Source organism: Sander vitreus, chromosome 14 (genome assembly GCF_031162955.1).
Source record: "Sander vitreus isolate 19-12246 chromosome 14, sanVit1, whole genome shotgun sequence".
In the NCBI taxonomy this organism is placed as follows: Eukaryota; Metazoa; Chordata; class Actinopteri; order Perciformes; family Percidae; genus Sander; species Sander vitreus.
In genome coordinates, this window is record NC_135868.1 from 502,501 (window position 1) to 517,500 (window position 15,000).

General features: G+C 47.0%; 1 protein-coding gene across 1 annotated transcript in view; it reads right to left on the reverse strand.

The window, feature by feature from the left end:
• The window catches only part of dnah5l (dynein, axonemal, heavy chain 5 like), a 94,179-nt gene that overhangs the window by 4,580 nt on the left and 74,599 nt on the right, over positions 1 to 15,000 (reverse strand). The window contains exons 66-81 of the mRNA XM_078268230.1: positions 14,365 to 14,520; positions 14,054 to 14,236; positions 12,431 to 12,601; positions 11,534 to 11,785; positions 10,617 to 10,743; positions 10,411 to 10,532; positions 10,118 to 10,267; positions 8,906 to 9,070; positions 8,574 to 8,791; positions 6,740 to 6,795; positions 6,465 to 6,586; positions 4,318 to 4,468; positions 2,266 to 2,465; positions 1,827 to 2,015; positions 1,097 to 1,229; positions 305 to 513 (exon numbers count right to left, since the gene is read on the reverse strand). Of these exons, the coding sequence (XP_078124356.1) occupies positions 305 to 513; positions 1,097 to 1,229; positions 1,827 to 2,015; positions 2,266 to 2,465; positions 4,318 to 4,468; positions 6,465 to 6,586; positions 6,740 to 6,795; positions 8,574 to 8,791; positions 8,906 to 9,070; positions 10,118 to 10,267; positions 10,411 to 10,532; positions 10,617 to 10,743; positions 11,534 to 11,785; positions 12,431 to 12,601; positions 14,054 to 14,236; positions 14,365 to 14,520 (2,604 nt within the window). The remainder of the gene's footprint in view (positions 1 to 304; positions 514 to 1,096; positions 1,230 to 1,826; positions 2,016 to 2,265; positions 2,466 to 4,317; positions 4,469 to 6,464; positions 6,587 to 6,739; positions 6,796 to 8,573; positions 8,792 to 8,905; positions 9,071 to 10,117; positions 10,268 to 10,410; positions 10,533 to 10,616; positions 10,744 to 11,533; positions 11,786 to 12,430; positions 12,602 to 14,053; positions 14,237 to 14,364; positions 14,521 to 15,000) is intronic.

Here is a 15,000-nt window from a genome sequence, read left to right on the forward strand (position 1 = left end):
CTCCAAACCAGCAACTGTATACTACTGTCTACACTGCACTATATTTCTTGGCTATACTTTGTATATCACATTGATCTTTTCTACTCTTTTTGCACTTCTGGTTGGATGCAAACTGCATTTCGTTGTCTTTGTACTTGTACTCTGCACAATGACAAAAAAGTTGAATATAAAATAAATAAAAAAATAATCTAAATGAGTGGGCAACTGCTCCAACGGAAGCACATAAGCACGTAGCACTCTACCTCTGATTCCTGATTTAAATCCCAGCCCTGATCTTCCCTGTGTTGGACGCGTCTGAACCAACCTGTGGGTTGAAGAAGCCTGTGAGCCAGAACTGGTTGGGTCGTCCGGCGCTGATCCAGCTGCTCAGCTGCTGGTTCCTCTCCAGCAGCTCGCTGAACCAGAAGCCCAGCGTGGCCGACGGCCAGCTGAGCCGCAGCCACAGGCGGGGGATCCGAGCATCGAACATGCAGTCCAGAGCATCACGCAGGTCCTCCGACATGATGATGGTGCCTGCAGCCACACAAGTCACATACACCGTCTTAAGGATGATTCATGGTTCTGATTCCTGGTTCTGATTACTGGTTCTGATTCATGGTTCTGTGGAGACTCCACGCAGAGCTTTCTCCATAGTCTACGTAAGCGGCCTGAAGTTTCTACTTGTGCGTTGGTGTGTGTGTCGATATCTTTAAGACAATAGCGGGGCCGGCATGTCTGTCTGTGTGTCTGTGTGTGTGTGTGCGTGTGTGTGCGCCTGTGTGTGTGTGTGTGTGCGCCTGTCTGTCTGTCTGTCTGTCTGTCTGTGTGTGTGTGTGTGTGTGTGTGTGTGTGTGTGTTCTTGTTTAACTATATTCGTGGGGGCCAAAAACCGTATACTTGTGGGGTCCCGACAGCTTTGGTTAGGGTGAGGGTAAGGGTTAAGGTTAGGCATTTAGCTGTGATGGTTAAGGTTAGGGTAAGGGGCTAGGGAATGCATTATGTCAATGACGGGTCCCCACAAAGATAGTGAAACGCACTATGTCTGTATGTGCGTGTGTGTGCCTGTGCGTGTGCGTGTGTGTGTGTGTGTGTGTGTGTGTGCGTGCGTGCGTCTGACCGTCGATGGCCAGTTTGAGGTCGGTGAGCGTGCTCCGGACGATGCTGATGACTCGCTGCATGCGGTCCACTTCCTGCCGCAGGAAGATGTTCATTGGCTGAAGCGGACCCATCTTCTGCAGTTGACCTTTGACCTTAAAAACACACTCAGAGTTACTCAATATTTCTGCAGAGAAACTGACGCGATTAAGAGTAATAATGGTTAACTGCTCCTCAGATCTCTGCAGGGTAAATCCAGACAGCTAGCTAGACTATCTGTCCAATCTGAGGTTTCTGTTGCACGACTAAAACTACTTTTGAACGTCCACATGTTCCACCAAAACAAGTTCCTTCCTGAGACTATTTAGCAGAGGCACCGTGGCTCCGTCCGGAGCTTAGCCCCGCCCACGATGATTGTGATTGGTTTAAAGAAATGCCAATAAACCAGAGCACGTTTTCCTCCCATCCAGGAATGCTGTGTGGACCTAGACAGACCCTCCTCCACAGAGCTGTGGAGGAAAGTCTGGCAATGTGAGACTCAGGCTATGTTTAGACGGAAACGATCTGAAGAGAAAACGCAAAAGTGTTTTTAAGATTTCCACTCTGGAGGGTGGTTTCACTTTTTTGCATTTTTAAGCCCCAAAAATGCCGTCGGCAAACGAAAGGCACATCTGATAAAATATTTTGTCGTTTTCACCCACGAGCGTATTGGTGTAAACAGGCCCTAAGTCCACGTCAACACATGAACACACCTGGTGCGGGACGTAGTCAGGTGGCAGCTTCTCCAGCATCTCCCCGGCCAGTCTCTGCACGCTGGCCTCCCTGGTCTCCCCGGCCCCGCCCCCGCTGTCCTTCGGTTGGATGTTGATGATGGTGCTGAGCGTCTCATTGGCCAGGTTGGTCTGGTAGGTGATGTCAGCGTTGGGGTGGAGCCCAAAGACCTGCAAACAGGGAAGTTAAGTTTGTCTACAAGCTCCTCTGTGGTCAATAGAGCTTAATGTGTTTACTGTGTTAATGGACTGAGGATGGGAGGAGGATCCGGTATTCGGCAGAATCTTAACCAGTGGATTCGGTATTCGGCCGAACCCAAAAAATCTGGATTCGGTGCATCCCTAGTGTGGATGTGTTACATAGCTCAGACATCCAGCCTTCATGTTTTGCACCCTGCTGTGTTTCCGAGCGTGCTCTGACCTCAGGAGAGTCGACCAGCGGCAGGGCCTCGATGTGCTGCAGGACGTCCTGGACCGTCTTGGCCCTCCCGGGGATGCTGTAGCCCTTGTAGAAGCAGAACTTGTCGCTGAAGGTGTACTCACTGAACCAGACCCGAGTGAAGGTGTTGAGGAGATGTTTGTCCAAGTCGTCTGTCACCCGGCCGCCGTACTGGACCTCGCCTGGGTTAGGACATGAAGACACAGAGTCAGGGGGAAGCTTTTATAAAACGTTATCATGAACTAATGATCTTATGCCGTCAGCTGCTTCACTCAGGAAGTCAGAGGTTTAGTGCTTGGCCCAAGAGCACTCTGACTGCACTTTCTGAGCAAGAGGAGAGTCTCCTTCTTTCTCGTTTACCCAGCCTGTTCAACATGACATCATGACTTCGCATACATAAACATACACGCACACTTTCTTAAGCCAAGTGGCGTGTTATCTGTATGCATTTTGAGCTATGTATGTCTCACAACATACACGCCACTTGGCATGTTATCGCAAGAAGGAAACGACGGTTGACTTTAGGAAACGTGACACGCGGGACCCGATCCCCGGTCTCCTGGGTGAAACGTCCTGTGTTTGATCCATCCTCCCCCCCGACCAACCTCCCTACACAGATTTTCACCCTTTCATACTACTCGCTACGGCGTCCATTCACACGCAATCACAAGGTAATGTAAGTCAATGGAGGCCAAACGGCGTTGATAAACATTAAAAAGAGAGTATGCGTCTTGATAACACGCCAATAATGGCGTACCAATTGGCGTGTCATACATACGCCATTTCATGAGATCAGTCTGGCCCGTTGGGGTCCGTGTTGTATTTTTTTTCATATCCCGCCTTTTACAGCTTTCATCTTGTCGTTTCATTTCGCATGTTGTCTGTCGTATCTTGTCGTGTCTTATCTTGCATTGTCGTGTGTCATATCTTGTTGTGTGTCATGTTTTGTCTGTCCTCTTGTGTTATATCTTGTCGCATCTTGTTGTGTATTATCTCGTTGCATTGCATCTCATCATACTGTATCTTGTTGTGTCGTATCTTGGCATATCGTATTTTGTCTTGTCATATGTTGTCCTGTGTTGTATCTTATTTTATCTTGTCATGTAATCTGAAAGATGAAATCCAGTCTGGTTCATGTCCGGTAGAATAAAGAGCAGAGTAGACGTAAAGACCTCATAATTGTATTTAGAGGTTGTACTGGAATAGGTTTACATACTAGCCAGTCAGAAGCAGAGTATGAGGGCGTGTCCTGACAGTACCTAGGTAAGGACTACTAGCCAGTCAGAAGCAGAGTATGAGGGCGTGTCCTGACAGTACCTTGGTAAGGACTACTAGACAGTCAGGAGCAGAGTATGAGGGCGTGTCCTGACAGTAGCTAGGTAAGGACTACTAGCCAGTCAGAAGCAGAGTATGAGGGCGTGTCCTGACAGTACCTAGGTAAGGACTACTAGCCAGTCAGAAGCAGAGTATGAGGGCGTGCCCTGACAGTACCTAGGTAAGGACTACTAGCCAGTCAGAAGCAGAGTATGAGGGCGTGTCCTGACAGTACCTAGGTAAGGACTACTAGACAGTCAGAAGCAGAGTATGAGGGCGTGTCCTGACAGTACCTAGGTAAGGACTACTAGCCAGTCAGAAGCAGAGTATGAGGGCGTGCCCTGACAGTAGCTAGGTAAGGACTACTAGCCAGTCAGAAGCAGAGTATGAGGGCGTGCCCTGACAGTACCTAGGTAAGGACTACTAGCCAGTCAGAAGCAGAGTATGAGGGCGTGCCATGCTAGCAGCTAGGCGAGCATTATAACGTGTGTTCCAAAGTGACCACGTTTGTCTCTGAAGTAAAGGCTGGACTACAATAGAGCTGTTTGGAGCAGTTTGTGAACAGTGTTTTCTGTTAGAGATGGTAAGTCCCTTTGGGGGGGACTTTGGGCTTTTTCACTTTGTAAACCTATAATATGTACACAAAAAAGATATATAACACAATAAAGGAAAGGGGGAAAAAACCAAAAGCATTATATGAGCACTTTACAGAAGACGGACCTAGCATGTAGCGCAGGCAGCTCCAGTTGACGCCTCTCTTTGAGTCCAGGTCGTCCAGGTGGTTCTGCACAAACTGCATGCTGGAAGTAAAATCTGCCTGGTTGAACTCGTAGGGGATGTTCCAGCCGAGAGGACCGAACTTACGGCGCTCCTGGCGGGAGGACAAAGGAAGCGAGAGGAACAAAAAAAAACAGAAATATTTTCAAATCATATTATTCAGCTCTTAGGCTCATTTCTTTCCATTTCAATTCATTTCCTGGGTAATCATCTTGCAGAGACTTTAAACCACTTGTCGAACTCAAGGCCCCTCACAGGTTTTGATCCGGCACACATAACAATTTAGGTTTTCAATGTTGACCCCGCCTAGTTGTGCACCAAATCAAAAAGACGGGAAACTGTTTTTCAAACTGTAAATACACTCAAAGCTTTAAGACGCAGAAATTCCCCCAGAAGCAGCAGAGAGATTTCATATCCAGGCTGTGAAACAGGTAGCTGTGAGTTGGCTGCTTTTAAAAATGTAATATTTGTTTTGCTTGATTTGGTAAACTCTAAGGCCGGCCACACACTGGCTGCGTGGCGTGAGCGTGGCGTTGCGTGTCAGCTGCGTGGCGTTTTCTATGTCTTTACACCCCAGAAACGTGTCTGACGCAGCGCTGCTACTACTACTGCTGCTACTGCTGCTACTGCTACTGCTGCTGCTGCTGCTACTGCTGCTGCTGCTGCTGCTGCTACTGCTGCTGCTGCTGCTGCTACTGCTGCTACTACTACTGCTGCTGCTGCTGCTGCTGCTGCTGCTGCTGCTGCTGCTGCTGCTGCTACTGCTGCTGCTGCTGCTACTGCTGCTACTGCTGCTGCTGCTACTGCTGCTGCTGCTGCTGCTGCTGCTGCTGCTGCTGCTGCTGCTGCTGCTGCTGCTAGCCTTGTCTGTACACATGGATGTTTCCCATAAATATAAATCAATATAAATCTGATTACCTCAAAGACAACGTCGGCAGGATTGACGGCAAAATAGGCTCCAGAATATTTGGTTCTGTATTGACAGGTGCAATATTAGAAAATCGATAATTATTATTATTTTAAATTGCATTTATATCTGCATTTATGTCAAAACCTCGAGACTTTCAAACATCAACATGTCATTTATTAATATGTATTCATGTCAAAATGACATATGAACATCTTTTCCTATTCTATGTTGCCTGGAAACGCTAAAATAGGCGTCAGAACTATTTCTAGCATGCACGTGTTTCCGGCTCGAGCAGCGCCTGAGACGTGTGTGTCACACAGGCAGTGTGCACGCTCTAACCTGTTACCATGGGAGCCGAAATATAAACGGACACGCCACGCAGCTGACACGCTCACGCAGCTGACACGCTCACGCAGCTGACACGCCACACAGCTGACACGCTCACGCAGCTGACACGCTCACGCTCACGCAGCTGACACGCTCACGCCACGCAGCTGACACGCCACGCAGCTGACACGCCACGCAGCTGACACGCTCACACCACGCAGCTGACACGCTCATGCAGCTGACACGCTCACACCACGCAGCTGACACGCCACGCAGCTGACACGCTCACGCAGCTGACACGCTCACGCAGCTGACACGCTCACACAACGCAGCTGACACGCCACGCAGCTGACACGCCACGCAGCTGACACACTCACGCCACGCAGCTGACATGCTCACGCCACGCAGCCAGTGTGTGGCCGGCCTAAGATGGCTAAGGAACTTTTTTGCATACTTTTGTAGGCTTTATGTCGACAAAATAACACAAAAAATGACAAAAACAAGACAACATTGTTTTTATTTTTTTTTAAAGCAACAAACACGTCGAAAAGAGTGACAAAAATGTTGAAAAAACCCACAAAGAAAGTTGTAAAATGCAACAAAAATGATGAAAAATGCGACAAATGTCCAAAGAAAAGCATCATGCAGTAATACAGTCAAAGATATTTTACTGTTTTGATGTCAATGACCGCTACGTGTCTGGCCCTTGATGTGATTCTTATTTTCCAGTTTGCCCCCCCCCCCCGCTTTAAACCTTCTGTAGTAAATATTTGAATGAGGTTTTTTCCAGGTGGTGAATCATCATTTTGTGGAGATTTAAAGCTCTGAGCGAGCAGAGAGACTGTGAACAGACCTGCACGGTGGTGTGCAGGAAGGCCACGGCGTACAGCAGAGGTTTCCACTGAGGCAGGTTGCTGATCTCTAACTGGTCCTGAGTGACACCGCTGAACGTCCTCTTCAGACCGGCTTTCATCCCTGATGAAGATGGATACGAGCGATTGATTAAACCAATCGTAAACAGGACCAGAAGCCCAATATATGACTACCTAAATATGTATGTATTCATGTGTCTCGTATGTGTTTATATCTGCTGCACACCCAATCGCCCTTCGGGGACACTCTTCTTACCGAGAGGAGGCTCGTTGGTGAACTTGATGGAGGACTGAAGGAAGGTGATGGGAAACCTGTACACAAAACACACAGTGACATTATAGATGTTCAGTTCAAACATCTTAACTCCACTCGTGATAAAGCATCAGCAAGTCATCTGTTCTGGTTTGATGAACGCTGTGACTGCCAAAAAGTTAACTAGATTAGCAACCTTCTCCAAAGCTGCTGCACCAAGATCAGCTGTCTTTTTTAAATTGGAGTGTGTGTGTCTCTGTGTGTGTGTGTGTCTCTGTCTGTGTGTGTGTGTGTGTGTGTGTGTGTGTGTGTGTGTGTGTGTGTGTGTGTGTGTGTGTGTCTCTGTCTGTGTGTGTGTGTGTGTGTGTGTGTGTGTCTCTGTCTGTGTGTGTGTGTGTGTGTGTGTGTGTGTGTGTATGTGTGTGTGTGTGTGTGTGTGTGTCTCTGTATGTGTGTGTGTGTCTCTGTCTGTGTGTGTGTGTCTCTCTGTCTGTGTGTGTGTGTGTGTGTGTCTCTGTCTGTGTGTGTGTGTGTGTGTCTCTGTCTGTGTGTGTGTGTGTGTGTGTGTGTGTGTGTGTCTCTGTCTGTGTGTGTGTGTGTGTGTGTGTGTGTGTGTGTGTGTGTCTGTGTGTGTGTGTGTGTGTGTGTGTGTGTGTGTGTGTGTCTCTGTCTGTGTGTGTGTGTGTGTGTGTGTCTCTGTCTGTGTGTGTGTCTCTGTCTGTGTGTGTGTGTCTCTGTCTGTGTGTGTGTGTGTGTGTGTGTGTGTGTCTCTGTCTGTGTGTGTGTGTGTGTGTGCGTGTGTGTCTCTGTCTGTGTGTGTGTGTGTGTCTCTGTCTGTGTGTGTGTGTGTGTGTGTGTGTGTGTGTGTGTGTGCTCTGTATGTGTGTGAGTCTCTGTCTGTGTGTGTGTGTGTGTGTGTGTGTGTGTGTCTCTGTATGTGTATCTCTGTATGTGTGTGTGCAGGTGTCTCTGTGTGTGTGTGTGTGTGTGTCTCTGTCTGTGTGTGTATGTGTGTGTGTGTGTGTGTGTGTGTGTGTGTGTGTTACATAAAGCACTAAAAATTCTTTGGAGAGAGACAAAACATCACACACACACACACACACACACACACACACACACACAGAGACACACACACACACACACATACACACACACACACACATACAGAGACACACACACACACACACACACACACACACACAGACAGACAGACAAACTCTGGTTTCAGATATTATTTTGTTAACAACTCACAATTCCATAATTATCAAACTAGACAGGATAAGAATCTTTCTTTGTATAAAACTTGTGGTCAGTTTTCTATCAAATGTAGTCATTATACAGTATATGGGTTATTTTTGTGGAATGACAATGTACATGTGATGTATTTCTCTGTGTCATTTTCTGTATATGTATAAAATAAGACTTAGAAATGCCCTGCTGTTTTTTTAAAAAGGCGTAAAAAATGTATACATTTTTTGTTGACAAACGTGACAAAAACGTCAAAAATAAGCAACAAAAATGTTTTTAAAAAGTGGAGAAAAAACTCGAAAAAGGACACGGACAAAAACAAATGCTGGCGGAGGCAGAAGAAGGATGACTTCGTTGATGATACGTTGACTGGGTTATATTTACTTTCCCCGGGTCATCTGGAAACCCTGATTGTTGAACCCTGCTAATACTTCAAATGTAGGCTGCTGGTGAGTCTGTTTACATTTGACATTTGTTATGTTTTTATACGAGTCATAAGTTTCTACCAAACCCTCACTCGTATTCATGTGTGTGTGTGTGTGTGTGTGTGTGTGTGTGTGTGTGTGTGTGTGAGAAACCGTCTGGTTACCTGGGGTGCACGTCGGTCGTCAGCCACACACGGAAACCCTTGTGCACGCTCTCTGGCGTTGCCGCTGTGACCGTCTCCAGCAGCTCGTCCAGGAAGTCCAGTCCCAGGTGACAGTTCTGGAGGAGGAGCCAGCCGCCGTCCGTCATGCTGTTGGCCAATAGCCTGCGAGCGTGAACCTCCTGGCCCTGCCCCATGGAGATGGGACGGCACGGCGCCCCCTGCAGGCAGAGAGCAGCGCTGTGTCCAAAATCTCACACTAACATGTTATTAAGTAGCCTAAAACAGTACATTAATCTCTCCCCCCATTGCATCCATCCATCCCATTCCTTCACCTTGTTCTTGGCCAGCCTCTCTATGTTTTCAGTCGGGTCAGAGCCCATCGACAGCAGACAGACCATTGGCGTCCTGTTGTCACTCTCTGCCAACATGGCGTCCAGGTCCAGAACCAAACCTTCAGCGTACTGCTGACCCAGAGAGTCCGAGATGTAGTTACGCGCCTGGTCAACACACAAATACACACTGTATTTCATTCTCGCTGCCAGGGTGCCGGCATTACACCTTAGAAGAACAGTCTTTATTGTCATTGTACATTTACAACGGAATTGGATGCAGTCCTAACAGTGCATCAGGTGAATAAATAAATATAAAAGGACCTGTAAAAGTCCCGATACACGGAAGAAACTAGAGAGAGGAACTAGAGTGCTGGCGTTACTGCGTAGGGAACGAGTTTAATTAATGGCACAAACGTGTACTTTTGGGATTAAAACAATAAAATAAATACAGATTTATCCCATGGTTTCCGATATTATTTTGTTAACAATTCACAATAACATGATTATCAAACTAGACAGCCTAAGAATCTTTATCTTTCTTAGTATAAAACATCTTGTGGTCAGTTTTCTATCAAATGTTATTTGGGAGTTATTTTTGTGGAATGAAAATGTACATTTGATGTATTTCTCTGTGTCATTTTCTGTATATGTATAAAATTAGACTTACAGCCCTGCTGTTTAAAACATTTTTTGAAACAAAAGGCATAAAAAATGTCAAAATATTGTCAATTTTTTGGTTGAGAAACACAACAAAAATTTCGAAAAATAAGCAACAAAACATTTGGAGAAAAAACTCAAAAAAGGCGACAAAAACTCAAAAATATTGTCAAAAACAAAACAACTCAGAAAGTAGAAAAAAACTATAAAAAGGCGTAAAAAATGTAAAAAATATTAACTAATTTTTTTGTGGAAAAACATGACAAAAATAAGCAAAAAAAAAAAGTTTTAAAAGGCGGCAAAAAAAATGTCTCAAAAGTGCAAATCAGGTGTGTAAATAAACATAAAAGAACCTCTAAAAGTCCCGATAGACAGGAGAAACTAGAGTGCTGATGTTACACTGTAGAGAATGAGAGTCAAAGTAAACAAGTAAACATGTCATCAGCAGAAAGCATTTGAGTATGAAGTGGTCTGAATTAATTGGCGGTGCCGGAGCTACATCAGCTCTGTCTTAGCTAGTTTTGCCCTGCTGTTATTTATGTATAGCAGTCAGACCTGAGCGGTGGTTCGGTCGGGACACCAGCTCCGGATGAGCAGAAGCTTCCGGAAGGTGTCGAGCTTTTCCTCGTACCCATCGGGCAGTTTGGCATGCTCCGGCGTCGGATGGTCGAACCACGTCCTCCAGGCACGCTCGTTCTGGCTCACCTGGACACAAGGAAACAGAACTTCTGTAGGTCTACATGTTCCAACTTTACTTGTTCCAACGTGAGTGGGTTTGGGTTCTACTCGCTCCAACGTGAGTGGGTTTGGGTTCTACTTGCTCCAACGTGAGTGGGTTTAGGTTCTACCTGGCTCAGGATCTGGGTGAATGGCGGCAGGCTGGACAGCTGCACCAGGTTGAGCCAGGTCTGATCCAGGATCCAGCGCCGTGGTTTGGATTCTACAGAGTTCAGATCCAGGGAGGCTCCACCTACACACACAAACAGCATTCACCGTCAGATGAAATGGGAAAAGAATGGAGGGAGAAGGAGGAAGAGGAGGATGGTTGTGGTACCTTTAACAAAGGTGAGCACTTCGGCATGCGAGATGTTTCGCGCCTGCAGGTCGTTCTTCAGAGCCAGCAGCAGAGTGAACAGCAGTTTGTGTTCCTCATACAGACTCCTGGCTGTGTAACAGTACACCTGACGGAGGGACAAACAGGTACTAAGTCAGTTACACCTTCCAACAGGAAGCTTGAGAAATGGAGGTCCAAGAACCAGTGCAGAACGGACTGTTGTTCTCCTCCATAGCACATAGTTTCCTCTTTTGTGAAATGCTGAGTGAATTTAAGTTAGGCTTTTATTGTGAAAGGTAAAACAGGAAAGAGTAAAGCTGCACTGCCACTGAAAATGTGGAAGTAAATAAAGGGCGTCTTGGTTCACGCTGGCACGGACGTTAGAGCCTCTGTGTTTTTATTTTATTGACATGTCCAGTCACAGGGCCCTATCTTGCACCCAGCGCAGTGCAGAGCCCGATGCAAGTGTCTCCGCTAGTTTAAGACCGACGCAGTTGTCAGTTTCCCGTCCAGCGCCCATGTCGTTTAAATAGCAAATGCACCTGCACCCATCTTGCACAAATTTTTGCGCCCATGGGCGTGCGGGTCTTACAGGAAGGTGTGTGCAGGTGCATTCTGGGAGTATTGCTATCTTGAGGCAGCGGGAAGTGATTGCGCCATTGACCAACAAAAACCAGGTCTATATATAGGTGTATGATGGCGCAGTGGATATGACACATGCATTTGGTGTGGGAGACACAGGTTCAATTCCCACTGCGATACATCAACCAATGTGTCCCTGAGCAAGACACTTAACCCCTAGTCGCTCCAGAGGCGTGCGACCTCTGAGATGTGTAGCAATTGTAAGTCGCTTTGGATAAAAGCGTCAGCTAAATGACATGTAATGTAATAAGAAATGCTCCTAGGCTCGTGCACACCTGGTAGGTGAGGAAGTTGATGATGTTGCCGATGCGTTTGGAGGTGAGCTGCGACTTGGCCGAGTGCTGCATGGACGAGTCGAAGAGCCCCAGGAACTGGCGCAGAGACGTCTGGTACATGACGTTGACCAGCGACATCTCCACGATCAGGAAGTAGAGGATGCTGCCCCTGGTGGCCACGGGCCGGTACTCCTCCCTGGCCTGGTTGATCTTCCCCTCTGTCTCTGCCGCGACCGACAGCTTCTCGCTCACCTGGAAGAAAAGACATACACTGACCTTCACGATACAAAATACCTTCAGCGGGTTTGAAAAAGCAGGTTTTGTTTAAAAGCCGATTCCAGAGACCGCTGTTCACCAGCAGCAGCCATAAGCCCCGCCCACCGACTCTATACACGATGTGATTGGCCTGACCAGAGTTTGGTTTTTCCAGCTCGCAAGCCAACAGAGAGTTGCTAGACGACCCTGGCTGCAGATTACATTTGCTGCCGCTAGGGTGGTCTAGATTTCTAGGCTACACTTAACCTAGAAAGAAGCTAAAAAAAAGACGTATTGTTCTTCAGATTCTTTAAATTCCAACCGTCCGTAAATGCGTCTTATTAGAACCCGCCGATATTTAGTAAAAAAGTAAAAATGTTTTCCCTGATTCAACCGTTTTTCTATTTTTGAAAAATAAACATCATGTTTTACCTTTATGTTTTAGGCCATTATACCTGTGTTATGCTGCTCAAAAGATGTGCTTGTTAATTTGGTGAAATAAATAGAAGTCCACAGTGAGTAACAATGTGAAAGGAGCACAGACAGACAGACAGACAAGCAGACAGAGAAAGACAGAGACAGACAGACAGACAGACAGACAGGGACAGACAGGGACAGACATGGACAGACAGACAGCAGTACCTCCTGGGCGGTGGTCTTGGTGACCCTCAGAACCTCGATCAGAGACTGGTCCTCCACCAAGGACCCCTGGGTGCTGGTCAACCTGAACAGCAGACTGTCCTCCAGCTCCTGCATCTTCCTCTTGTTGGACGTCACCTCCTCTAAGAGCTTCACTCGCTCCGCCTCCAGCTCCTGGTGGGGGGGGGGGACGACCACAAGGGTGGACCATTCAGATCTATGTAGATGGTTAGGGCTGGGGAATCTTTAACGGTTTTAAAATAACTTAATTTCCCCTCAGTCTCTCTGACTGGACCGGCAGCGAGCCTACATGTGTTAAGGAACGTAGAACTAGAAAGATCAGAGCTCTCTTTAGGAGGCAGGAGGGAACATGAGTCATCCTCAACATTTGTTGTGTTCTGGTCGCTAAAAAGGCGTTGGAAAAAAGTGACAGGTTGCCGGGTTGGTTCAGTGGTAGAGCGGGCGCACATGTACTGAGAGGTTTATGCCTCGACGCAGAGGTCCAGGGTTCGAATTCGACCTCTGACAAATTTCCTGCATGTCTTCCCCCCCCCTCTCCCCTTTCTCACCTAGCTGTCCTGTCAACATTAAAGGTGGAAAAGCCCCAAAAAATAATAATAAAAAAAATTAAAAGTGACAAAAACATCAGAAAAAGCTTCGAAAACGGTTTTAAAAAGAACAACAAAAACGTTATACGACATAAAAAACCAAAATGTTTACAACCTCTGGCTCCGCCCCTACCTATCTACCTACCTACCAGGCTACCTATCTACCTACCTACCTACCAGGCTACCTAACTACCAGGCTACCTATCTACCTACCTACCTACCAGGCTACCTATCTACCTACCTACCTACCAGGCTACCTATCTACCTACCTACCTACCAGGCTACCTATCTACCTACCTACCTACCTAACTAACAGGCTACCTACCTACCTAACTACCAGGCTACCTATCTACCTACCTACCTACATAACTAACAGCCTACCTACCTAACTACCTAACAGGCTACCTATCTACCTACCTACATACCTACCTATCCTACATACCTACCCACCTAACTACCTAACAGGCTACCTATCTACCTACATACCTACCTACCTAACTACCTAACAGGCTACCTATCTACCTACCTACCTACCTACCTACCTAACTAACTAACTAACTAACAGGCTACCTATCTACCTACATACCTACATACCTACCTATCCTACGTACCTATCTACCTACCTAACTGACAGGCTACCTATCTACCTACCTACCTACATACCTACCTAACAGGCTACCTATCTACCTACCTACCTACCTAACAGGCTACCTACCTACCTACCTACATACCTACCTATCCTACGTACCTATCTACCTACCTAACTGACAGGCTACCTACCTACCTAACTAACAGGCTACCTATCTACCTACCTACCTACCTACCTACCTAACAGGCTACCTATCTACCTACCTACCTACCTAACAGGCTACCTATCTACCTACCTACATACCTACCTATCCTACGTACCTATCTACCTACCTAACAGGCTACCTATCTACCTACCTACCTAACGGGCTACCTACCTAACTAGTTACCTAACTAGTTACCTAGCTAGCCATTAGCCCGGGGCATGTACCTGTTTCTCCAGCAGGATGACCCGTCCCAGCAGCTGGTCCTCCAGGCCGCGCTGGGTGACGGTGAAGTCGACCACGGCCGTTCTGGCGCTGACCTCGGGGCTGTACGCCGGATTGGCCAGCTTGGTGGTGATGTAGAGGGTGAAGCCCTTCATCACATCCACCTCTTTATCTCCCACCTTCACCTGCACGAAGCCACATTAACTGATGGCATGGTATGGGTTTTCTTACATACATATTTATATAACAATATAGTTTGATCAAGAGCTCTTATATAACAGAGTCCATGTAGGAGAAAGAAGAAACGTCCTACTTTATAAGTTGATCCAGACTTGATGTAGTTTTTGTCCAGTATGTTGTCCAGGACGGGGTCCAGGTCCTCCCCTACGTCCTCTAGCAGCAGGGGGCGCCCCAGAGACAGACTATCCTCCAGGTGGGAACGGAAATATTTATGGTTCAGAGACGTCACCTGGGACGGAGACAACAAACAATCAGGAAAGCACCTTATGGCGCTTTTCCATCACGTGGTACCTGCTCGACTCGCTTCGACTCTACTCGCCTTTTTTGGTTTTCCATTACGAAAAAAAGTACCTGGTACCTGCTAACAGGTACTTTATTTAGTACCACCTCAGTCGAGGTTCCAAGCGAGCTGAGGCGATACCAAAATGTGACGTGAAAGCGACAGACGGGGGCGTCCTGAACTAACCCGCTATGTTTAAATAATTCAGCCAGCTGTGTTTATTTCTGCTGCCTCCAGCTTCATTTGAAACTAAATGTGTCTTCTGGCAACAACACACCTTCCACGTTCTGTGTGTGTGTGTGAGTGTGTGTGTGTGTGTATGTGTATGTGTGTGTGTGTGTGTGTGTATGTGTGTGTGTGTGTGTGTGTGTGTATGTGTGTGTGTGTGTGTGTATGTGTGTGTGTGTGTGTGTGTGTATGTGTGTGTGT